The 27724-nt window shown below is 37.5% G+C and overlaps 1 protein-coding gene across 2 annotated transcripts in view; it reads right to left on the reverse strand.

Annotated features, from left to right (window-relative positions):
* AGGF1 (angiogenic factor with G-patch and FHA domains 1) overlaps positions 1-27724 on the reverse strand; it is a 44016-nt gene that overhangs the window by 11163 nt on the left and 5129 nt on the right. For both annotated transcript variants that reach the window (XM_080677243.1, XM_080677242.1), the window contains exons 3-9: positions 27307-27509; positions 26099-26263; positions 22975-23163; positions 18653-18983; positions 17702-17813; positions 15814-15865; positions 232-333 (exon numbers count right to left, since the gene is read on the reverse strand). In XM_080677243.1, coding sequence (XP_080533369.1) covers positions 232-333; positions 15814-15865; positions 17702-17813; positions 18653-18983; positions 22975-23163; positions 26099-26263; positions 27307-27509 — 1154 coding nt within the window. The remainder of the gene's footprint in view (positions 1-231; positions 334-15813; positions 15866-17701; positions 17814-18652; positions 18984-22974; positions 23164-26098; positions 26264-27306; positions 27510-27724) is intronic.

Genomic DNA, 27724 nt, shown 5'->3' on the forward strand with positions numbered 1-27724 from the left:
CTCTTAAAACAAGGCATAGATACATAATTAGAAGTCAAAACTCAATAGTCAAGTATTAACTTATTATATCATTCTTCAGCCCTTTCTGGGAATTCCCTTCCATGTAACACATTTGGACTTGAACACTGACCTAACCAAATGATATGTATAATAACTACAGCCTTCAGGAATAAAAAATTTCAGTTCAATTTTTAAAAGTAATGTGCAAGTAATTAATATATATATACTCACCTGAAGAATCTGTTTTCCATTAACAACTGTACCATTTTGACTGCCTTGATCCACAAGGACATAACTTTGTAAGTCATGGTCAAAATAAATTTCTGCATGAAACTTAAAAAAGAAACCAGATAATTATATAGTAGTATGCTTTTTTTTAAAACCATAGATAAAAATTTCTCTATGATAAGACACAATGGAGTTTAGGCTCTGATAATTTAACTTTTATTATTTTTAATACTTTTTCTGAATACAAAAGTATTATGATGCTTCTGGTAGAAATGTGGAGGCTCCAGAAGAAAAAGTCACCTATAATTCTACCTATAACTAACTATCAATAATTCAGTGTGTCCTACCTTTCCTACTTCTATAATATAGTTAAGACTATACCATATAAAAAATTTGAAATTATTATTTTTTTACCAAATATAAGTACTTGTCTATATCATTAAAAATTCTTAATTCAAAAGGTGATTTGAAACATTTAACTTCTCAGAGAAGTTCTCCAGTTTTTTAATACTCAGGACTAATTACTCTCTCCTTGCTCCACAGCGCTCTAATACTTACGAAGTTATATGAATACTAGAGGCCCAGTGCATGAAATTTGTGCGGGGGGGAGGGGTGTCCCTCAGCCCAGCCTGCACCACCCTCTCAGAATCCGGGACCCCTCTGGGGATGTCCGACTGGATCGGGCCTAAACTGGCAGTCGGACATCCCTCTCACAATCCGGGACCACTGGCTCCTAACCGCTTGCCTGCCTGCCTGCCTGATCGCCCCTAACCACTCTGCCTGCCTACCTGATTGCCCCTAATTGCTTGCCTGCCCACCTGATCACCCCTAACCGCCTTTGCCTCGGCCCCCGCCATCACAGCTTCATCAGGAAGGATGTCCAAAATGACATCTGGAAGGTGGTTCAGCTGTCGGTCTAGTTAGCATATTATGCTTTTATTATTATAGAAGATGTGAATGTTATTGTACTCCTTACAATTACTGCTTACATTAGTTTACATTTTTGCTTGCCTCTCAGTACATATCACAGTGCCTCATATATGTGAATACTGGACATGTATTTAATACATGTCTCTTTAATTGGATAAAGAGCTGCAGAAATTTTTAATTAAAAATTTCATATACAATACAATACAGTAGAAATGTAAAATGGTGCAGCTGCTTTGGAGGGGTCTGGCAGTTCCTCAAAAAGTTAAACAGAGTTACCACACAACCCAACAATTCTATTCCTAGGTCTATATCAAGAAAAATAAAAACATACAACCAAACAAAAACATGTACATGAATGTTCATAGCAGCATTATTCTTAACTATTTGTATGCCATAAGCATCTATAGACGCAAACAGATCTTTTTTAATTAAATTCAAAATATTGTGGCAGTTAACTGGTTAATAGCCAAAAGGTAGAAACAATTCAAATGCCCATCAATTGATGAGTAACACAATGTAGTATAACATACAATGGAATACTATTTGGCAATAAAAAGAAATGAAGTACTGACATATGCTACAACATGGATGGATCTTAAAGACATGCTAAGTAAAAAAGCTAGTTACAAAAGATCACATGTTATATAATTCAATTTACATAAAATATACAGAATAGGCAAATCCATAGAGACAAAACTGGTGGTTGCATAGGGCTGTGGGGGGTTGGAAAGAAATGAGTGACTACTATTGAGTTTGTTTCTTTTTCTGGTGATGAAAATGTTCTGAAATTGATGTGATGATTGCAGAACTCTGTGAATACACTAAAAACCTCTGAATTATATACTTCCAATGGGCAGATTGTATATGGTGTATAAACTATATCACAATAAGGTTATTCTTTAAAAATTTCATAAACATGTTTCAAACACACAAAAGAATATATTGAACTTACCTATGACCCAGCTTTAATAAATTTTTCCATATTTGCCTCAGATATTTAAAATAAAGTATCCACTGATGTATACCTCACTCCATCTATCCCCCACCCTTCCTTTTCAGAGGTTTGATGTTTAATTACTAGAGGCCCGGTGCACAAAATTCATGCATGGGGGAGGGGGGGCCCAGCCCAGCCTGCACCCTCTCCAATCCGGGACCCCTCGGGGGAGAGTCGGACATCCCTCTCACAATCCTGGACCGCTGGGTCCTAATCACTCATTGGCCTGCCTGCCTGGTCACCCCTAACTGACCCCCGCTGCTGGCCTGGTTGCCCCCAACTGCCCGCCTTGCCGGCCTAGTCACCCCTCACTGCCCCCCGCCGCCAGCCTAGTCACCACAACTGCGCCCCCTGCCAGCCTGGTTGCGCCCAACTGCACCACCCCCACCGGCCTGGTCACTCCTAACTGCCCCCCCCTGCCAGCCTGGTTGACTCTTACTGCCCCCCCCCTGCTGGCCTGGTCGCCCACAACTGCCCCCCTCTACTGGTCTGGTTGTCCCTAACTGCCCCCCCCGCCAGCCTGGTCACCCCCAACTTCCCCCCCTGCTGGCCTGGTTGCCCCCAAACGTCTCCCCTGCCAGCCTGGTCGCCCCTCACAGCCCACCGGCCAGCCAGGTCCCTCACTAACCCCCCTGCTGGCCTGGTCGCCCCACACAGCCTGCTGTTCAGTCATTTGGTCGTCCCTCGCTAACCGGCTTGGTCACCCCACACAGCCTGCTTGTTCAGTCATTTGGTCATCCCTCACTAACCCCGTCGGCCTGGTTGCAGGCAGCCATCTTGTGAGGGCATGACAGTCAATTTGCATATTACCTCTTTATTATATAGGAAGACTAGAGGCCCGGAGCATGAAATCCATGCACGGTAGGGTCCCTAGGCCTAGCTGGCAATCAGGGCCGATAGGGGCCTTCCGGCTACTGGCCGGGGCCTCCCTTTCCCAGCTGCCGGCTGAACTCCCGATCGAACTCCTGAGGGGACACTGCATATTAGCCTTTTATATATATAGACTAGATGCCCAATGCACGAAATTCGTTCAAGGGGCTTGGCCCTCGCAGCTGTGGTGGCTTGCCTCAGCCCTCGCAGCCCCGGCTTCGTCTGGAAGGTTGTTTGGCTGTCCGGTCTAATTAGCATATTATGTTTTACTTATTATAGATGACACATCTCATTATAATTTTACCACATATGTAGGTATCCATAAATAATACATGTTTATTTTGCCTAGTTTGGAACTTGATATGAGTCTTCATACTGTATGAATTTTTAATTGAGATATAATTTACATACAGGAAATGCATAGGCCTTAAGTGTATAGGCTGATGAGTTCTGGCAAATGTATGTTACTATACATATGTCTTTTATTTTGCGTCTTTGGTTAAATATTTAGTTAAATATTAGGTTATAATCCAGTTGTTGTGCACAGTTGTACCACTGTGCTGAATGGTAATCCATTGTATAGAAGCACCACAATCTACATATTTTTCTGATAATGGATATCCAGGTTTCCCCTAAGATTAAAATTTTTTTAAATGTTTCTATGAACATTCTTATACATGAAATCTTCTTGTGGACAATGCAAGTGTTTCTCTGGAGTATATATTTAGGAATAAAATTACTAAGCAATAGTATATGCAAATCTTAAACTTTATTAAATACTGCCATATTGTTTTCCAAAGTGGTTTTACCAATTTATATTCCCATCAGCAGCCTATAAGAATTCTTGTTGTTCTAATAGACTTAACACTTGGTATTGTCAGAATTCTGTTTTTTCAAGCATAAGAGGTATGAAATTAAATCTCATCATTGTGATTTTAATTTGCACACCCCTGATTACTACTGAAGCTGAAACCTTTTCTTTTATTTATTAGCCATTTGCGTTTCCCATTCTGTAAATTTCCTCTACATGCCCTTCGTATGTTTTATTCAATTGGGTTGTTTAGAATAATAACTATATCAAAGGGTTTAAATATTTTCAAGTCTCCTGACTTGAAACCTTATTCCAAAGAGCTGTTCTAAATTATGTTCCCAACAGGAGTGATATTTAATAAATGATGAATGAAAACTGACATTTTGGCTTCATTTGTATTTCTTAAATTATTAGAAAGATTGGTTTTCATATGTAACTATGATACTTTCTCTACTGTGAATTGCTTATGTCCTTTACTTATCTATTGGTGTCACAGTGGGGTTTTAAAGTGAATTTGTATGAACTTTTAAAATGTAAAGGAGATATATTTTGTCATATTTTTCTGACTGTCCTAGTTTGCCTTTTAAATTTGTTTCTTAATAAATAAAGAACTTCAAACTTAAATTACTTAAAATTGTCCTGTCATCTATGATTTTTCCCCTTTCTTTTAACTTATGAAATCCTTTATGCAGTGGTAAAATAGTTGTTTCTTTTTTTTCCCTAATAGTAATATGAAGTGTGTATGTTTGTGTGTGTGTGTGTGTGTGTGTGTGTGTGTGTGTGTGTGTGTATGGGGGGGGGATTTAATTTTTTTTTATCTACTTGGATATGTGTGATATACACTGAGTGGCCAGATTATTATGATCTCTGAACGCATAATAATCTGGCATGTGTGTGTGTGTGTGTGTGTGTGTGTGTGTGTGTGTGTGTATTAGAGGCCCGGTTCATGAATTCGTGCATGGGTGGGGTCTGGCCAGCCGGGCCAGGGGGAAGGGACATGGGCGGTTGGCCGGCCTGCCTGCTAGTTGAACTCCTGGTTGAGGGGCAAATTTGCATATTAGCCTTTTATTATATAGGATATACACTGAGTGGCCAGATTATTATGTGTTCAGAGATCATAATAATCTGGCCACCCAATGTAATATATACTGTCAAACTGATTTCACGGTTAACAGATTATTTACCCCACCAGGGAACATGTTAGTTTAAAAAAAAGAAAAAAAAGGCAGAAATGCCACCAGTGAACCACCTGTGTTTTTAGACTGGAGTGTGAGAAGGAGTTCTTTGCTATTTAAGTTACAGACTGGGTTTTCTTTGGGGGCAAAAGAACAAAGGCTCACAGGAAAGTTAAAAAGCAAGATAATTTGGGTGGCAGGAAGATGGCTGCCAATGGGAAGGCAGACTGCAAGATAGTGTGTGAGAAAACAAAGGGAGAGTGTATGGTCACACAGGGAGTGTTTGTTGGTGAGTTGAGGGACAGCTATACTCCAGGAGAAGGTGGGGACTGTTGGACGGGGCTCCCCTGACCGGGCAGCCCCCAATGCTGCTAGGTTCTCTCCTGGAGCGACTGGCTCGGACGCGGAGACCACGCCATCTTGAAGGGGAAAGTGGATGTTATCAGGAGCCTGAAAAGCCCAGGGAATCTACAACTACAGCACCCACCGAACAGCTGTGAATCCGAGAACACCGGTTCCCAAGTGGCGCAAGCATGCGGATTCAGAGGAGTTCTACACTCCACCACGGAAAGGTCAGATTTCACCTGAGAGAAGGTGAGGTCTGTGGTCCCAGCAGGAGAGAGAAACGCAGGCGCACGTGGGACCTGGAGACCTGGGGAAGTCTGTGCCTAGAAAAATCCGTGGCTGTTGGGGCTGGCGTGATCCGTGAATGCGGAAGGGGGTCCACAGAGCTGCTAACAGAAAGGAACTCTAAAAAGCAACCCATTTTGGAGAGGATCCAAGATGGCGGCGTAGGTAAACACCTAAACTGCTGCCTCACACAACAATTTCAAAACTACAACTAAAAGACAAAACGTCTTATCACCCAGAACCACGGGAAAGCTGGCTGAGTGTAAGTTCTACAACTAGAAGGAAAGAACAAACAGCATTGAGAGGTGCACAAGTGCTGAAAAGCTGAGGTATGGAGGCGCGCGAATCGGGCTGGCGACGGGCGACTGGGAGCGCTGCTTTTTTCAACCCGAAGGGAGACAAGCTTCCGATTACTCCAAACTCCAGTTTCTGGGGAGACGCGGGTGACCCAAACTCCTAAGGGGATAAGCTGGACTGTCTGCCGTGGGGTCGGAAAGTGAGGGTGGCTTGCTTGCAGGGCTGCGCACAGGAATAATTGTTTACTGTGCTGGGGCGTGGGACGCGGGGACGCGGTCAGAGACACAGAGCTGGCTTACTGGCAGCCATCACTGTTTGCCACGCCCTAGCCTAGTCACGCCCTGAGACCCTGCCCAGCACAATCTAAAAACCCACCCAAGCTCCAAGCAGCGGCTTTAGCATATGAATGACCTGCCCTATCGCAGCTTAACCTAGCAAACTTGCAGCCTGGGTCAGATAGCTCCAAAACCTCCAAACCCCAAGCAAAGAGGAGAAAACTATAGTTCTCGCTGTAGCGCCTGCTGGGTAGCCTCAGACAGTAGCTGACCTGCACCCCATTGGAGATCCAGAAGCCAGTGTACCTAGTGGTCAGTGTGAGATACCAGATTTCAACTCCTCACATCCATAAGTGACACATTCAAGAGGCAGACTCAGTGAGCACGAAAGCCCCACTGAAACAAGTCCTGCACCATAAGCATGTCTCCAGCGCAGCAGTTCTTCCATTATAGACACAGCAGGTCCTCACAGCCAATTGGCCTGGAGGTCAATTCCTCCCAGTGTACCAACAGCAATCAAGGCTTAACTACACCAAGACTTTGCACTCAGCCCACAAAGGGGTGTACCAAAGGCGTCCACCTCAGGTGATTGGCGAGGCTGAGCTACTGGCCCCTATAGGTCACCTACCACACAAAGCCACTCCATCAACAAAAGGAAGCAACAAAATGCGGAGACAAACATGTCACGAATGAAAGAAATGGAGGAAAGCAAACTACTGGATGACATAGAGTTCAGAACCACATTTATAAGGTTACTCAAGAATCTTCTAAAAACTGCTGAGGAACTTAGTGAGAACTTTAAGGATCTTAATGAGAATGCCAAAAAAATGGAAAAGGACCAGTCAGAAATTAAGCATACACTGTCTGAAATAAAGAATATACAGAAACTCAACTGTAGATCAACATACCCCAAGAATCAAACCAAAGATCTGAAATAGGAGGAAACAAAAAAACACCCAACCAGAAAAACAAAAAGAAAAAAGAATCCAAAAATATGAAGATAGTGTAAGGAGCCTCTGGGACAACTTTAAGTGTACCAACATCCGAATTTTTGGGGTGCCAGAAGAAGAGAGAGAGCAAAGTATTGAAAACCTATTAGAAGAAATAATGACAGAAAACTTTCCCTACCTGGTGAAAGAAATAGACTTACAAGTTCAGGAAGCACACAGAACCCCATACAAGAGGAATCCAAAGAGGACCACACCAAGACACATCATAATTAAAATGCCAAGGGCAAAAGACAAAGAGAGAATCTTGAAAGCAGCAAGAGAAAAACGGTTAGTTACCTACAAGGGAGCACCCATACGACTGTCAGCTGATTTCTCGGCAGAAACTATGCAGGCAAGAACGGAGTGGCAAGAAATATTCAAAGTGATGAACAGCAAGAACCTACAACCAAGATTACTCTACCCAGCAAAGCTATCATTCAGAGTTGAAGGTCAGATAAAGAGCTTCACAGACAAGAAAAAGCTAAAGGAGTTCATCACCACCAAATCAGGATTACATGAAATGCTGAAGGGTATTCATTAAGAAGAGGAAGAAGAAGAAAAAGGTAAAGATAAAAATTATGAACAATAAGCTGAAACCGGTTTGGCTCAGTGGTAGAGCGTCGGCCTGTGGACTGAAAGGTCCCAGGTTCGATTCCGGTCAAGGGCATGTACCTTGGTTGCGGGCATGTCCCCAGTGGGGGGTGTGCAGAAGGCAGCTGATCGATGTTTCTCTCCCATCGATGTTTCTAGCTCTCTATCCCTCTCCCTTCCTCTCTGTAAAAAAATAAATAAAATATATTTTAATAAAAAAATTATGAGCAATAAAATGACATCAAATACATACCTACCAGCAAGTGAATATAAAAATCAAGTGAATAAAAAATCTGAAGAACAGAATGGACTGGTGAATATAATAGAATCAGGGACATAGAAAGGGAGTGGACTGACAATTCTCAGGGGGAAGGAGGTGTGAGGGGTGCGGGGAGAGATTGGACAAAAATCTTACACCTATGGATGAAGACAGTGGCGGGCGGTAAGGGCATGGGGTGGTGTGGGGAATCAGGTGGAGGGGAGCTATGGGGGAAAAAAAAGAGGAACACCTGTAATAATCTGAACAATAAAGATTTATTTAAAAAAATAAAAATAAATAAAAAAAATAAAAAGCAACCCATTTTGATCTGGGAGCAAAAGGACAGGCTAAAAATTTTAAAAGTGTGCCGGCTGCTTAGACCCAAGGGGAAAAAGACTGTACAGATTTGCGTGCAGCCCCGGAGTTCACACACTTAACTCTGGCTCTTTTTTTTTTTTTCTCTTTAAATCCTTGCTTCAGATTACTAAGCCCAATACATAGAATCACCCAACTGGGGACACTCTAAGAGACTGCAAGGGAAAGTTGTTTTTCTGGAACCTGGGAATTAGAGCGGGGAATAACCATCAGAGAACCAGCTCTGGGGCAACCCACTCCCCCAAACCGGTGTTAAGTGCCACAGGGAAAACAAATCTAAACACTAGCTAGAGAGGATCTATAGACCCAGAGGTAAATCCAGAAACACTGCAACCCAGAGGCTGAATCACAAATTGACTCTTGTGTAAACACAAATAAATTGCCTGCTTAAAAATCAGAACTGGTTTACAACACTGAGGAGCAGTGGAACTTAGGGAACTTCAATTCTGTCCCGACTAGGAAACAGGCGTGCCAAACAGAACAGTAGAGGAAGTGAATGACCTTCACTACTGCACATTTTTATTTTTATTTTTTTCATCTTTTACTTAAGAAACTAAATTTTTTTTTCCTCACTTGATTTTACTTTTAATTAATACATTTTTCTTTTCAATCAGTATCATTACTACTACATTACCTTTTTTTAAAAAACGTGTCATTTTCTTTCTATCTTTATTTTGCTTTGGGATTAGTATGCTACATTCTATTTTCATCTTTCCTTTAGCATCATTTTACTCTATCTCAACATTACCTTTATGCTATCACTCTCTTCCTCACTTTTCCCCTTTTGTTGTCCTGTTTCCCTTATCCTATTCCTGCTTTAGATTTTCCCTATTCCTTCTTTTTAACCCGTTAAAATTTCACTGTACTTATATATCTAATTTCCAATCCCCTGCTCCAAGTTCATACACACCTCTCTCTTATTTTTCTTCACTATTCAAAATTTTTTTTCTCTCTGTCCTTTTGTTGCTTGCTTTATTGTTGATTATATCAATTTTTTATGCTTGTTTCTGAGATTGTTTCGCTTTTTCTTTTTGTTGTTTTGTTTTGTTTTTGTTTGTTTTTTGCTTCTGTTTTCCCACGTCTCACTTGCTATTAGTTGTTGTTTGTAGTTTGCAAACAACAGGTACTTGTTGCTGGCATGTGTTTGGATTAGTGGCTGTTCTATTGGAGTTTTCTCCCCATACATACAGTTTTTCCCCCCTCTTCTTTCTTATTCTCTCTCTTTTCCCTCTTTTTTTTTCTCCTTTTCCCAATTTCATTTTTGCACTCCTTTTTTTTTCTTTCTCCTCTTCTTTCTTTCTTATCCTCTAATTCGCCTTTCTCTGGTGCTCACCTTTATTTGGGGTTATTAATATCATGAATACATTTGTGTTCAGTGCCTTGTGTGTTGTGCCTTGGTGTGTTGTATTTTGTGCCTTTAAATCAACACAGGAGAGAAAGAACTACATAACCAGAAACGTGGAGAAGAGAGAACATGGGGAGACAAAGAAACAGCCCACATATGGAAGAAAAGCAGGCATCACCAGAAAAGGAAGTAAACAAAATGTAGGCAAACAACCTGTCAGAGAAAGAATTCAGAGAAATGGTCATAAAGTGGATGAAAAGAATGGAAGAAAAATTCGACAATATGTGTAAGAAATAAGAGGAAATGAAGAAGAATCAAGAAGAAATGGAAAATGACATCGCTGCTGTAAGGAACTCAATAGAAAGCATCAAGAGTAGACTAGAAGAAGCAGAGGACCGCATCAGTGAGCTAGAAGACAAGGTAGGAAAAAATACCCAAGTAGAGAAGCTTCTAGAAAAAAAATTTAAAAAGCAGGAGGAGAGCCTAAGGGAACTTTGGGACAACAAAAAAACAAAACAACATCCACATAATAGGGGTGCCAGAAGGAGAGGAAACTGAGCAAGGAATAGAAAACCTGTTTGAAGAAATAATGACAGAAAACTTCCCTGATATAGGGAAGAAAAAACCCACACAAATCCAAGAAGCTCACAGAGTCCCAAACAAAATGAACCCCAAAAGACCGACGCAAAGGCACGTTATAATTAAATTGGCAAACACTAATGACAAAGTAAGAATCTTAAAAGCGGCCAGAGAGAGACAGAAAGTTACCTACAAAGTATCCCCCATCAGACTAGCGACTGATTTCTCAACAGAAACACATCAGGCCAGAAGGGAATGGAATGAAATATACAAAGTCATGCAAAGAAAGGGTCTGAATCCAAGAATACTGTAACCAGCAAGGCTATCAATCAAAATTGTAGGTGAAATCAGGAGCTTCACAGACATAAAAGGACTAAGGGAGTTTATTACCACCAAACCAGCAATGCAAGAAATGCTAAAGGGTCTGCTGTAAAAAGAAGAAATAGGAAGCGAAGAAGGAACACAGGGGTAAAGAATAAAAATGGTGACAAACAAGTACCTATCAATAATAACTTTAAATGTAAATGGCTTAAATGCCCCAATCAAAAGACACAGGGTAACGGACTGGATAAGAAAACATGACCCATATATCTGCTGTCTACAAAAACCCACCTCAGAAAAAAAGACGCACACAGACTGAGGGTGAAGGGATGGAAAAACGTTTTTCAGGCAAATGGAAATGAAAAAAAAAAGCGGGGGTAGCAATACTTATATCTGACAAATTAGATCTCAAAGTGAAGGACATAACAAGAGATAAGGAAGGCCACTTCATAATACTAAAGGGAGCAATCCAACAAGAAGAAATAACTCTGGTAAACATATACGCACCCAATACAGGATCACCCAAATATATAAAAAAAACTCCTGGAAGATATCAAGGGAGAGATTGACAGTAATACAATCATAGTAGGAGACTTTAATACCCTACTATCATCATTGGACAAATCCTCTAAACAAAACATCAGCAAAGAAACATCAATCCTAAATGACTCACTAGACCAGATGGAATTAATTGACATCTTCAGAACATTTCACCCCAAAGCCACAGAATATACATTCTTCTCAAGTGCACATGGGTCATTTTCAAAGATAGACCATATATTGGGTCACAGGCAAAGTCTCTTCAAATTCAAGAAGATAGAAATCATATCAAGCATCTTCTCAGATCACAGTGGCATAAAACTGGAAATCAACTACAATAAAAACAATCCAAAAAAATCAAACACATGGAGACTAAATATCATGCTATTAAACAATGACTGGGTTACCAGAGAGATCAAAGAAGAAATAAAAAAACATCATGGCAACAAATGACAATGAAAACACAACAATCCAAAATCTATAGGACACAGCAAAAGCAGTCTTGAGAGGGAAGTTCATAGCTCTACAAGCCTACTGCAAAAAAACAAGAAACAATGGTAATAAATTACCTAACCCTACAACTCAAAAGACTTAGAAAGAGAGCAACAAGAAAAGCCCAGTGTAAGCAGAAGGAAGGAAATAATAAAGATCAGAGCGGAGATAAATGACATAGAGACCAAGAAAACAATACAAAAGATCAACAAAACCAAGAGCTGGTTCTTTGAAAGGATAAACAAGATTGATGAACCTCTAGCCAGGCTCACCAAGAAGCAAAGAGAGAGGACCCAAATAAACAAAATCAGAAATGAAAGAGGAGAAATAACAACAGACCCCACTGAAATACAAAGGATTGTTAAAAAATACTATGAACAACTCTATTCCAACAAACTGGACAACCTGGAGAAAATGGACATATTCCTAGAAAAATACAACCTTCCAAAACTCAATCAGGAAGAATCTAAACATCTCAACAAGCCAATACTATGGAAGAAATTGAAGCAGTCATCAAAAAGCTTCCAGCAAACAAAAGCCCGGGGCCAGATGGCTTCACAGGAGTGTTTTACCAAACATTCAAGGAAGAACTGAAACCTATCCTCCTCAGACTATTCCAAAATATTCAAGAGCAAGGAACACTTCCAAGCTCCTTCTATGAAGCCAGCATCACCCTAATACCAAAAACAGATAAAGACAACACAATGAAAGAGAATTACAGCCAATATCCCTCATGAACATAGATGCCAAAATCCTCAACAAAATTCTAGCAAATCGGATCCAGCACTACATCAGAAAGATCATACACCATGACCAAGTAGGGTTTATCCCAGGAATGCGCGGGTGGTACAATATCCGCAAATCAATAAATGTGATACATCACATAAACAAAATGAGAGATAAAAATCACATAGTCATATCAATTGATGCAGAAAAAGCATTTGACAAAATCCAACACTCTTTCTTGATAAAAACTCTCAGCAAGGTGGGAATAGAAGGATCATATCTCAACATAATAAAAGCCATATATGATAAACCCACAGCCAACATCATACTCAATGGGCAAAAACTAAAACCCATTTCCCCTAAGAACAGGAACAAGACAGAGATGCCCACTCTCACCACTCCTGTTTGACATAGTACTGGAAGTATTAGCCATTGCAATTAGACAAGAAGAAGAAATAAAAGGCATCCAAATTGGAAAAGAAGTAAAACTGTCCTTATTTGCAGATGACACGATACTGTACATAGAAAACCCTAAAGACTCCATCAAAAAACTATTAGACTTAATAAATGAATTCGGCAATGTAGCAGGATACAAAATTAACACCAAGAAATCTATGGCATTTCTATACACCAATAGTGAACTTACAGAAAAAGAGACTAAAAAAGCAATCCCATTTAGCATCGCACCAAAAAAATTAAGATACCTAGAAATAAACTTAACTAAGGAGGTAAAAGACCTATATGCAGAAAACTACAGGACACTGTAAAAAGAGATAGAGGAAGATGTAAACAGATGGAAGAACATGCCATGTTCATGGATTGGGAGAATCAACATCATCAAAATGTCCATACTATCCAAAGCAATCTATAGATTCAATGCACTCCCCATTAAAATACCAACAGCATATTTCACAGACCTAGAAAGAACTCTCCAAAAATTCATCTGGAATAAAAAAAGACCCCGAATAGCCACAGCAATCCTGAGAAAGAAGAACAAAGTAGGTGGGATCTCAATACCAGATTTCAAGCTGTATTACAAAGCCACTGTTCTCAAAACTGCCTGGTACTGGCACAAGAACAGACATATAGATCAATGGAATAGAATAGAGAACCCAGATATCAACCCAAACCACTATGCTCAATTAATATTTGACAAAGGAGGCATGAACATACAATGGAGTCAAGACAGTCTCTTCAATAAATAGTGTTGGGAAAATTGGACAGATACATGCAAAAAAATGAAACTAGATCACCAACTTACACCATACACAAAAATAAACTCAAAATGGATAAAGGACTTAAATATAAGATGGGTAACCATAAAAGTACTAGAGGTATCCACAGGCAGAGAAATCTCAGACATATGCCGAAGCAATTTCTTCACCGATACCGCTCCTAGGGCAATGGAAACTAAAGAGAAAATAAACAAATGGGACTACATCAAAATAAAAAAGTTTTTGCACAGCAAAAGAAACCATCAACAAAACAACAAGAAAGCCCACTGTATGGGAGAACATATTTGCAAATGTTATCACTGATAAAGGTTTAATCTCCAACATCTACAGGGAACTTACACAACTTAATAAAAGGAAGAATAATGATCCAATAAAAAAATGGGCAACAGACCTAAATAGAATCTTTTTGAAAGAAGACAGAAGGAAGGCCAAGAGACATATGAAAACATGCTCAAAGTCACTAATTATCCGAGAGATGCAAATCAAAACAACAATGCGGTACCATCTCACACCTGTCAGAATGACAATCATCAACAAATCAACAAACGACAAGTGCTGGCGAGGATGCGGAGAAAAAGGAACCCTCGTGCACTGCTGGTGGAAATGCAGACTGGTGCAGCCACTGTGGAGAACAGTACGGAGTTTCCACAAAAAACTAAAAATGGAACTCCCATTTGACCTAGTAATCCCACTTCTAGGAATATATCCCAAGAAACTAGAAACATAAATCAGAAAGGATATATGCACCCCTATGTTCATAGCAGCACAATTCACCATAGCTAAGATTTGGAAACAACCTAAATGCCCATCAGCAGATGAGTGGATTAGAAAACTATGGTACATCTACATAATGGAATACTATGCTGCTATAAAAAAGAAGGAATTTTTACCATTTGCAGCAGCATGGATGGACCTGGAGAGCATTATGTTAAGTGAAATAAGCCAGGCAATGAAAGAAAAATACCACATGATCTCACTCATTTATGGAAAATAAAGAACATTATAACCCGAAGAACAAAAAGATAGATACAGAGGCAGTAAAGCACCAAACAGACTGCCAAATTACAGCAGGAAGGCTGGGGAGTGTTGAGAAGGGAGGGAAAAGAGATCAACCAAAGGACTTTCATGCATGCATATAAGCACAACCTATGGACACAAGACACTGGGGGTGGGATGAGGGCATGTGACAGGGGTAGGGGAGGCTGGGGGAAGGTCAATGGGGGGAAAAGAAGGAGATATATGTACTACTATATGTAATACTTTAAACAATAAAAAAAAGTTGCAAAAAAAATAAAATTTAAAAAAAAAATTAAAAAAGCAAGATAATTTGGTCAGAGTTAAGATTATGAGGATTTACTCCTCTGTGAATGAGTCCAAAAACAGTAAAAATAACTAGACTTTCAAAGTAATAGTGAGAAATTTTATTTTTAAAAAACAAAAATCATATAAAATATATATTTTAGATCCATATTATAATCCCATTAAATACAAACAAAATGGGAATGATCAAAGGTCAAAAAAAGGAAAACAAAAAAGGGGGGAAAGATTATAGCCATAGAAGGGAGGAAGAAAAACAACAGAAAATACAGAACAAAAAAGATAAATATGAAGTACAGACTCTCAGAAGCTAGACCTTTTTGCTTTTTACTTGTGATTTAAGTTGTAACTCTGTCCTTATTGTTTGTTTTGAAAACTCAACTGTTCTTTTTCCTGAAAGAAACCATTAGAGGCTCAACTAGGAGAGAATAGATTGTTCCAGGGTTATAAAATACTCTAATGGACTCTAAGTAACCATGAACTAAAAGTAGCCTGAATCTAGGTCTGGTTCATTTTTGAACTGTCATAATATCTAGCATATTTATTTCACTCAATAAATACCTGTTAAATGGATATTACTTCATGTACCTAAATTAATCCACATTTTCTCTACTCCTGCTCCAGATTTTTAAAAATTAAACATAATTTAGTTCATTCAAATTGGGATAATTTTTATTTTCTCAAGCAGTGGAACAAACAAATCTGTATTACTTTCATTAGCATTACTACACTATTAACCTTTCTATTAAATGTGAAAAACTCTAAGATTTCTGCTATAATGATGACTTATAAAATTATATCAAGGTGCTATATTTGTAAAATCAAAGAGCTTACCTTACTGACACCAACTTCAGGGATTCGGAGAGTATGCTCCATATCTTTTTCTCTGCACAGTTAAGAAACATGTCTTTAATAATTATTGAAGCATATATAAATGCAGCACTTAGAGACATGAAAAGAATTTTTTAAAATATTGTTTTAAAAGGTAATGTTTAAAAAAAGATATATTAACTTCTGCACAGCAAAAGAAACCATCAACAAAACAAGAAAGCCCGCTGCATAGGAGAACATATTTGCCAATGCTATTTCAGATAAGGGTTTAATCTCCAAAAGTTACAGAAAACTCATACAACTTAACCAAAGGAAGATAACCAATCCAATAAAAAAATGGACAAAGGACCTAAATAGACACTTTTCAAAAGAGGACATACAGAAGGCCAAGAGACATATGAAAACATGCTCCAAGTCACTAATCATCTGAGAGATGCAAATCAAAACAACAATGAAGTACCATCTCACACCTGTCAGAATGGCTATTATCAACAAATCAATAAATGACAAGTGCTGGTGAGGATGTGAAGAAAAAGGAACCCTCATGCACTGCTGGTGGGAATGGAGACTGGTGCAGCCACTGTGGAAAACAGTATGGAGTTTCCTCAAAAAGTTAAAAATGGAACTTCCATTTGACCCAGTAATCCCACTTCTAGGACTATATCCCAAGAAACTAGAAACACCAATCAGAAAGGTCATATGCACCTCTATGTTCATAGCAGCACAATTCACCATAGCTAAGATTTGGAAACAGCCTAAGTGCCCATCAGCAGACGAGTGGATTAAAAAACTGTGGTACATCTACACAATGGAATATTACGCAGCTATTAAAAAAAAAGGGAACTTTTACCGTTTGCAACAGCATGGATGGAAATGGAGAGCATTATGCTAAGCAAAATAAGCCAGTCAGAGTAAGATAAATATCACATGATCTCACTCATATGTGGGATATAATGATCAACATAAACTGATGAACAAAAATAGATCCAAAGACAAGGGGGAGGGGGAGGCGGGGCTAGAGATCAACCAAAGGACTTGTATGTATGCATATTAGCATAACCAATGGACACAGGCACTGGGGCGGTAGGGGCTTGCCCTTGGGGGTGGGAGTGGCCAGGGTGGGGTGTCAATAGGGGAAAAGGGAGACATGTAATACTGTAAACAAACAAACAAACAAAAGATATGCTAAAATGCAAGTCTCTCTATCACACTAAGACCAGTTTCCTTAATCATACTGTAAATTTCCTACTTGAAAGGTTCCAGAATTACTTTTATTTTTGGTACATATATCCCAGGCTAATAAACATTCAGTGAAACAAAATATCCTTCATACTAATGTCAATTACTTATTCCAGATCTATTGATTTGACTATGTTCCCATTTCTATTACTGCATATAAAAGGCATGTACTAGTCTCTAAGAATTTAAAATTAAGGTATTGCACAGAATCTTAATTAAAGATAGATTATTTTTTCAGTTAGAAAGAAAGGGAATTATCTTATTCATGATTAAAACCTACCTCTCTAGCAAGCTGATTATGAGGTACAAAGGGGCAAAGGAAAAGAAGCAGAGAAGGAGGCCAATACTGGGTGTAGGTAAGTAATTTAAACCTATAAAAGGCAGTACAAAAGTTAAGAAAATTGACAAAAATCTCTGTGAAAGGTATCAATGAGATTTTATCTCTTTATACAGGCAGTCCACTTTCGGGACTATGAAGTCATACCCTCATCCGATTTCCAAAACCAAGTGACAAAGGTAAGTGCCAGTAATATTTCTTGGGTACCATGCACAAGTTCTCAAGTAACAAGTACCATGCACATTTCATGATAACTGTTCAAGAAATGTACAATCCACTAAAATAAGACAAATAAAATAATATTAAACATTTTACCTTCCAATGGTAGCAGGGTTTACAGCTGTAATGATAAAAAGTGATCCTGTCTGCAACACTGGTGATCTAATAACAATTACTCTAATACAAGGGGGCCAAATTTTTTCCTCATCTGCCAAAGAAACAAGTGAGTAAATATTAACCAAATGCTATGGAAAAAAATTAGACATGTCTAGATAGTAGGAGGTATCCATAAAATAAAAATTTATTAATCAAAAGTCTTCTGTTTTAAACAACCTTCTTAAATCCTGGTATATGACATATAATTAGTAAGACTTAACACTGTTACCAATGCAAAGTGATCAAACTAAAGGTATTCAGCAAAGTCAGCATATATCACAATTGTAAAATAATCAACTCTCTTTTTTAAGGTCCTAGAATTTAAAAATGTCACAAACTAGCATTTTTATATTAAGTTAGAAAAATTGAGTCTACCCTTTTTAAAAATATAAGTAATTCCATTAAAAACAAAATAAACTTATATACCCTAATATGAAATCCTAGGCTTTAAAAGTATGTCTTCACATCCTCAAGTAAAAAAATATATTAGATTTATCATAATACCTATATAGTTGAATTCATGGACTATACTTTTTAAAGGCAATTTGCTCTCCCCCTCTCAATTATAAAAGTGTGCTATAATATCTAAGCCACTAAAACAGACTTAATACTTTAGGATTAGGGCATAGGTAACTTGGTTTTGTGTTCTACTGATGAGGCCATTCAATGCAATGAAACTTAAGGTCCAAGTGTTAGTCATTTATTTACATTCTACACCCTAAGAATAAGCAATGGTAGCCCACAAAATTTTCAATGATGTCATGAAAATAATCAATTTAAAACAATGTTTAATTTTGGGCAGATATATTACACTAACATTTTTAACAGTGTTGCTATGTTTACAATGACCAGACTGAGTTATTTGTGTAAAATTAAATAATGGTTACTCACCTTCATCCTCAGTATCTTCTGCAGTTACACTGTCTTCACTGGTAATGTCTTCGTCATAACTGTCCTCAGTCTGAGAGTCTGTAATTTCACCTTCTTCTGGCTCGCTATCAGTCTCTATGATTTTCTCATCTTTAAATGAGGTCGAATTATAGACGTTTTCATTAAGAGGAAATTCTATAGTCTTTCCGATAACTGGAACAGTAAATTCATGGGAACTATTTTTGTAACGAATGTCTACTTTGGCTTTCTTTTTCACATTTGCACAATCTTCTCCCTCACTGCAGTTTATATGTTCAACACTGAATGCTTTTTGATCTTCTGAATTCAAATCCTGGAAAATGGTGGGTGGGGAGGATAATCTTAAACATGACCATCTTATAATGCTAAATGTTACAATGAATTAGTGAAGATATATGTACAGTGAGATAACAATAGCTATTATCTGTACCCCCTTCTTCTGCTCATGTTCCCTTTCTTGATTAAACATATTACCATCCACTTAGCATCCAAATAAAAAATCTTATAGTTATCTTTGACATCCCTTTAACCACCACATGAAATCAATTAGCAACTGATACAGACTATGCTTATAATTTATTCCAATTCTCTCTTCTTATCTATTTCAACATCCTAACTGTCACATATTACTTGGACCAAGTGACAGTCTAGACCAGTGGTCGGCAAACTCATTAGTCAACAGAGCGGCAAACCGCGGCTCACAAGCCGCATGTGGCTCACGAGCCGCAGTTTGCTGACCACTGGTCTAGACCAATGTTGTCCCAACAAAAAAATAATGCAAGCCATATTTATAATTAAAATTTTCTAATAGCCACATTAAAAAGGTAAAAAGCAAGTGAAATTCATTTTAATATTTTATCTAATCTAGTTATTTACAAAATATTATCATTTAATACATATTAATATTTAATCAGTATAAAAACTACCAATGAAATATTTTACATGGATTTTTTTTGCACTGTTTTCAAAATTGAATGTAGTTTATACTTAGCAGCTATACTTCCAGTGCTCAGTAGCCACATGTAGCTAGTGGCTACCTTACCGGACAGTGAAGGCCTGGAGAATACATCTACCCTAAATTTTGTTTTGAACTTTCAACCAATTATCAAGTTACATACAGAGTTGGCTTTCATTACAGCAGGGATTTAAAAATCCAAATGTATCTAATGTAGCAGAATAGTAGTTCTGCTAAAATTTAGCACTTGATAGCCCAGCCAGTGTGGCTCAGTGATTGAGCATTAACCCAAGAACCAAGAGATCACCAGTTACTAGTAGATTCCCGGTCAGGACACATACCTCAATTGTGGGTCAATCCCAGTAGGGGGTGTGCAGGAGGCAGCTGATCAACGATGTTTCTCTCTCATCAATATTTCTATCTCTCTATTCCTCTCCCTTCCTCTCTCTCTAAAAATCAATAAAAGCATATTTTTTAAAAAATTAGCACTTTATAAGAGTTGATTTGATAATACACAACAGCTTAATGTACAGATTAATCAGTTATATCTCTTTTATTCCAAAATTCCAAATTACCTAGCATAAGCCTTTTATTATTTATTATACAATTATATTGGACATGCCTTTTGATAAATGAACAAATCTATTCTTTTAACCATAGGAAAAGCAGAGAGTTATTTTCCCCTTGTTTCTTTGGTTTGTAACACAATGAATTTTCGTTCTACCTTACAGCCACGTGATGAAGTGAATTCATATGTTCTGTTATTTTATAAAACATGAGAGCATCTTAAACACATATTTTAACAGTAGCATAAATTCAGTTCGGAGACTGGCTCAATATTCACAGTGTAATAAACTATATACACTTCCAGCACTACAAACTCACAAAGGACAAGAACAAGGGCAAGGAACTGAACAACTATGAGCTTTAAAGGCCATTGTGAATTATAACAAAAAAATTTCCTATCTAAATATTCTTTTTAAAAAGCAGTTTCCAGTCTTGTGTATTTTATTATTACTGCTTATAGGACAACATATGCAAGGGGAAAATGAGTGAAATTGCCCCAGGTGCTACTTTTAAAAAACTATTTGCCAGAATGTTAAACATTAAACATAAGGGAGCCTACATGTGGGCATTGAGGTATAGATGCATATTTCAAGTTAATTACTCCAATCACCTCACTCTACTCTCTTCTTTCCACATACCCTCCATCTACAAAGAATGAGGCTCAAGAGTTCCTTAAAAAATAAAGAAAAGGTGAGGATGTCTTAACTGGTCTCCCATGCTTCACAACTACCTTTTAGAATTCTCAAGGAATTCTCAAAATTTCATCAGGATTTTTTCCTAAGTCTCTGTCCTGGAGTTCACATATTTTCGAAGGATGATAAAAAGGTGCAGTTATGGTCCCAGCCAGAGTTGCTCAGTTGGTTGAGCATCATCCTGTGCACCCAAGAGTTGCGGGTTCAATTCCCAGTTGGGGCGCCTATGAAAGGCAGTCAATCAATGTTTCTCTCTTTCTCTCTCTCAGCATGTTCTCGGGTGAGGATTAAAAAACAAAATAAAAACAGAAATAAATAAAATAAAAACATAGATAAGCAGTTATGGGAGCTAAACTAAACCAAAATCTCACCGAACGCTTTCAAATGTCATTCTCTAGTTTGTCAGGAAAGACCGTTTGATGATAGGTGTATGTTCTTTTCTTATTGCTAGGCAGAAGTAATTTTACAACCTATCTTCTCAAATGGTTCAACCACTAGTAACAAGTAGGAGTGATTAAAACATAGTTCTTGAAAGCAAAGAGAAAAATCATTTTTAGTATTTTAGTCACATATTCTTCTATTCTTATGTACTCTTAGTGAAAACAGTAGAGAAATAAAAACAAATCAAAGAACAGAAAATAAATTCAACAAAATACCAATTTCATCTTTGAACTTTGGTATTATATATTTAAAAATGTTTTCCCCGTGGTTAAGAAAAGAAAACATGAGATAATATCTTAAGAGTAAAGTATCAAATAGTTGCCAGAATTCACAATAAGCCTCCTTTCCTGACTATAAACCATCAACCTTATCTGTGAAGTGCTCAGAAATAAGAGCATTAGTAACTTTTTTTGTTACTTTCCTTTTTTCAATTTAACGTATTGTAACTATTTTTAAAATTCTCCTCACTCTTTACAACTACCATTCTAAGTCATAAATAATGCTTTTCCAATTAAATGTATTATCACTTTCTTAACCAATATCTTTTGGGTCATTTGAACTATTAACTTTTCTCTGTTCTTATAAATATTGCTATATAATTAAACAAAGGCATTTTTCTTTCTTTGGATTTATAAATTAACTAGAGGCCCGGTGCATGGATTCGTGCACATTGAAAGGAAATTAATTAGAAGGTGGCCAGCGGGGCTGGACTGGACGAGATGGGCCGAACACGCCCTGGAGCCAACCTCCCATGGTTCCTCCCTGGCTAGCAGCACCTGGGGTGGCGCAGGGACTTGAAGGGCATCCTCCGAGGGGTCCTGGATTGTGGATTGCAAGAGGGCACAGGCAGGCCAAGGGACCCCACAGGTGCATTCATGCACTGGGCCTCTAGTATGCATATAAGACCTTTGGTTAATCTCTTCCCGCCCTCCACTCTCCCTCCTTCCCTCTGAGATTCATCCATCTGTTCCATGTTTCCATGCCTGTGGTTTCCGCTCCTGCGTTGAGCATCTGCCCCCTGGTGGTCAGTGCGCATCACAGCTACCAGCCAGTTGGCCGGTCACTTAGGCTTTCATATATATAGATAATAAATTACCAGAAATGAGATTTTCCAATGGAAAAATATCAACATTTTTACAGTTATTGATACAAATAGCCAATCTATTCTCCAAAAAGATAGCAATTTACACTACTAATGAAAATATATCTACTCTATATTTGCCAGAAATGGATTTTTTAAATGTTTGCTAACATAATATAGGAAATTGCTCACAGTGACTAAGAAAGAAGAATTTTTATATACATCTACTTATAAACTATGTTTTTGTTTTATTGTTAATTGTGCACTGACATCAACTTATCGACTAAGGGTCTGAAAGTTCTTCTTCCAAATTATGTAACTTAAGAGTATCTTATCTGCCCTAAATATATCTCCTTCAAACTTTTAAGAAATTCCTTGACTTCTAGTGACTGAGAATTTGTGAAACAGACCAATGTAAACAAATGCTCCGTGATTAATAGATTCTGATACCTTGTTACTTGAATGGATATGTTTGAAATGCAGTTACTGAATGATTTTCAATTTCATCAAAAATTTTGACTTAACTATGTTACCATTATGGAAATTTTAAAAATTAGGAAGACAATACCTTTTCCTCATTTGTTGTAGAAGAATCTGGATCCTTTCTTTTCTTCTTCAACTTTTTATCTTTACTTTGTTTTGTGCTAGAAGTCTGATAAGGTTGCAAATCTACTCGAGAATGAAATTGATATCGACCACTTTCCACATCACAGTAGTAATAAATTCCAGTGGAAGGATCATAATATAGTTGATTTTCCTTTTAAAACCAAAAAATAAGTACTATTTATACAAAATAGAAAAATAAACAACAGAAATGTCAAACATATTCAAATAGAGTAACTGTTTCTTTTAAGAACTATAGTATTTTCTGAAGATAGTAAACAAAAGTGTCACAGTGAAAAATGCCTGGCCCTGGCAGGAGTGGCTCAGCTGGCTGAGCGTCATCCCATGCAGCGAGAGGTCACTGATCCTATTCCAGGTCAGGGCACATGCCTGAACTGTGGGCTCAATCCCCAGCAAGGGGCGTGCAGGAGGCAGCCAATCAGTTTCTCTCCCATCGATATCGCTCTCATTCTATCTCCCTCCTCTCCCTCCCTCTCGCTCTAAAACCCATAAAAACTTTTTTCAAAGAAAAATCTGTTATGTCCTTCAGTCCAAAATATAGGTGTTTTCAAAAATATGTAATTTTTCAAAATACTTTACCATTCAATATCTGCTCTAATTTTCCTAGGGTGAAAAAATGTGAACATTTAAACATTAAATTGAATCATGAAATTACCAACATTTCACCACTTTTTTAACTTAAACAGCAATTTTATATGGTTCAACTTAATACCTCAACAAAAAATTATAACAAGAAGCCTTTTAGAAGTGATGAAAACTAAGGCATGCACCAGAAAAAGCTGAGCACATGGAAGCAATTACAGACTCGTTATCCTTAAGATTACACAATAATAGTTTGGTAATATGAACCCCTGAACCCTTTTCTCAATGTCATAAAACAAAGATTTGCCTTTTAATGTTCATGACTAAAAGTCCTGTAGAAAAATTTGGAAATAAAGTTAAGTCCATAACTTTCTATACAAAGAAATTGATTTAAAAAATCATCTTCACTTAATTAATTCTATTGTAAGTATCTAAAGACTTAAAATTAAAGCAGCCACACAAAAATAAATTTTGGAAAATTACGGATGAAAACTAGAAATATAAAATTATGCAATCATCTGTATTTTTTAGATATTGGACAGTACTCTATAATCAAGACTTAATTAAAAGTCTGTATTTTCTTTTCATCAGAAATCCATGCAGATCAGACCTCTTATGACATACTGAGATTAAACTAAAACTTCTTGAAAAAGATAGTTTATTTTTCTGTTGATACTATTGCAATTTATTATCTTTAATCCATTTTGCAGATTTCTTAAAAAAATATTTTAATGCTATATTTCATGTAACTAAAACACTGAATGTATGTGCTCTAATCCTATTTTAACTAGAGGCCCAGTGCACAAAATTCGTGCACGGGTTAGGGAGGTGTCCCTCAGCCTGGCCTGCACCCTCTCCAATTTAGGACCCCTCAGGGGATGTCCGACTGCCAGTTTAGGCCCAATCCCACAATCTGGGACTGCTGGCTCCTAACTGCTCGCCTGCCTGCCTGATTGCCCCTAACCGCCTCTGCCTGCCGGCCTGATCGCCCCCTAATCACTCCCCTGCTGGCCTGATCAGCCCCTAACTGCTTGCTCCCCCACACTGGCCTGATCTTGCCCCTAACTGCTTGCTCCCTGCCAGCCTGATTGCCCCTAACCACCTCTGCCCGGCCCCCACAACCGTGGCTTTGTCTGGAAGGAAGTCAGATGTCCGGAAGATGTCCGGTTGACCCAGTCTAATTAGCATATTACCCTTTTATTAGTATAGATGATAACAGAATGTTTAAAACTCCAACCTTTTAATCTGTTATGTCCTTCAGTCCAAAATATAGGCATTTTCAAAGACATTTTTAAATTTTTATTTAATTAAAATAAGCACAATAAAAATGGCAAAACAACTAGGTCCCTATTTTACTGAGACATATAACCTGCAGAATGTAAATAACCATTTACAGAATGTCTGCAGGAAAGATACAGAAAGTAAGGTAAAAGAATGACAAAGAAGAATGTCATATACTCAGAAACTCTGTATTTTCCTAGAAACCAAATAAGGAATAGCTTACTTTCTTTAGTAATAAGCATTTAAACATTAGTTTTCTAGATATTAACTAGCATTATCTATAAGCATACTCCAGTGAAAGAAAACCCTCTCTATACAAAGGATTTACAAAGTCTGTATACTAAGTGCAAACTAACAAGCTAATGAAATCCCTATCTAAGATATTTAGCATTATCATTATGTTCCCTAGGTTAGTTAACAATACTTCCAGAACTGGAATAGTGAATACCTGGTCCACTTTTGGGCACTAGATTCTATAATTCCTGATGATCAGATCACATGCCTAGACCATCAAGGTTGAAATATGTGGGTATGTGAGTTTCATCATCATTGTCGTCAAGTCCTGATTAAAAACCCAATTAAGTACAAGACTTCAACAGCCATCACACTGTATTATAAATCAAGAATTTAATTTTCTAGTTCTGTCCTAGTCAGTGGCCCATTATATTTCTGATCCCACACTGCTTTCCTAGTTCTCATGTTAACAGATTGATTTTGTAAAAGTGAGATGCTTAAAATCCACAGAATATAAAACACTAATAATAAACATGCTAATGAGAATTCAAGAAAAAGATCCCCCCTGTGGCCTCAAATGATTCATAAATATTTGAAACAAACAAACAAAAAATCTCACCCCAAGCCTAGAATTAACAATGTCACTTCCTTATAAATTCTATTAAAAAATGTGTAGGTTCTTAAAATTTTCCAATAATGTAGTTGTCTGCCTTTATTAATATTCCAACATTTTTGTACATTCCTTTATATTATATCAATTTATAATAATCACAATTAACTTACTTAATTATAAACCTAAAAGTATAGTATGATAAACTATTTTATAATTCTTTACTCTTGTCAAATACCTTTGAATCAAACATAATTTTTAAATGCAGCTTCTTGCTTTCCTTAGTTCAGTCTAGGGTTTAATATTTGGTATCAAGCATCTAAGTATACAGTTACAGTACTGAAAGGTCTGAGATACTTACAGAATCATAATAGAAACCAGTGCTGTGGTCAAAATACAGTCCAGTATTCTCATCATAACTAAATCCTGTCTGGGATACAGCAGCTTCTGCTGCAGCTCTTAAACTTTCGGCTAATGATGAACCTTCTAAGGATGCATCTTCTGTTGCTAATGCAGATGCTGGCTCCTAGGTAAGATAAATTCATGTCAAATAAGACAAAAATATTCTTATAGCAACTTAAAAGTTAGCAAAATTAGAAACAATAAATAGACTGAAGAGCTATTTTAAATAATAAGGCTTCAATGTCTGCAATGGAAGGGATGGCTACCAATTATAATTTGATTAACTTAAAAAATATTTATCAGTTAATTCAATTTTGACTCAGTTTTGAAGACACTGACCATTACTCAAAAATAAATGCCTAATACCATAGGGAAGTAATCCACAAAATATGGACTCTGAAGTACACTTTAAGACAAACTATCTAGATTCTTCCATAATCATAGGTCCAAAGGGAAAAAACATTTTAGAAGAGAGATGGAAGAGAAAGTTATGGATTATGTGAGATTTATCACAGCATCAGCAGTTGCACTGTATAAACCTTACTGGGATCCTGATTCAAACACACAACTACAGAAAAAAATTATAAAAATCTGAACAGTGGCAGGATATATGACAGAGAGGAAGCATTAAAAAATTTTTGTGTAGCCCTGGCCAGTGGCTCAGTTGGTTGGAATGTCATCCCACACACAAAAAGGTTGTGTGTTCGATTCCCAGCCAGGGCACATACCTAAGTTGCAGGTTCAGTCCCCAGTTAGGCACAGAAGAGAGGCAACTGATCAATGTTTCTCTCCTCGCCCACCCCCCCCCCCCCCCCGTTCCTCTCTCTCTCAAAAGATCAATAAAAACATATTCTTGGATGAGGATTTAAAAACAAAATTGTTGTGAACAAAGTTATTGTGGTAGTTGCACAAAATTTTTTGATTGAGCCAAAATATACTGACAAATTTTCTTTGTTTTAGTTTATATACATCACAAGATTCTAGAACACAACAAAGTAAGAAACAAATATATGAGCAATTTTTGTTTCTCTAAAAGTGTAATATTCTGCATAATTATATACAGAATATTTACAACCCTTGTATATATGCTGTCATGGACCAAAGAAGTCAATTTGCATAATAACAATAATGAAGGACAAGTTCTTGGGCATAGTAGCATTTTATTACCTGTGAATTTGAGGCAAGATGGTCCTCTTGTCCACATTCAACCTTTTCCGTTACATCAGTACCAGCATACACATCATTTTCTATTTGTGACTGGTCTTTAAAATTATAAGCAGAAGCTTCGATATCCTGATCTTGCTGAACTGAAAGTTCTGTCACTTTATTTGGAAGACTAAGATCCTTATAGTATGTCTGATAATAATAATCTATAGCAAAAACAAATTGTGATACATATTAGAATAGTGTATATAAAAAGGACTTAGAATTCTAAAACATTGGCATTGAACACAAAATAGTACACACTGCAAACCATCCTATATAATAAAGAGGTAATATGCAAATTAACCCTCACGCCCTCACAAGATGGCTGCCTACGACCAGGCCAGCAGGGGGGTTAGTGAGCAATGACCAAAGAACTGTA

The sequence above is a fragment of the Plecotus auritus genome (assembly GCF_963455305.1).
Source record: "Plecotus auritus genome assembly, chromosome: 7".
NCBI lineage: Eukaryota > Metazoa > Chordata > Mammalia > Chiroptera > Vespertilionidae > Plecotus > Plecotus auritus.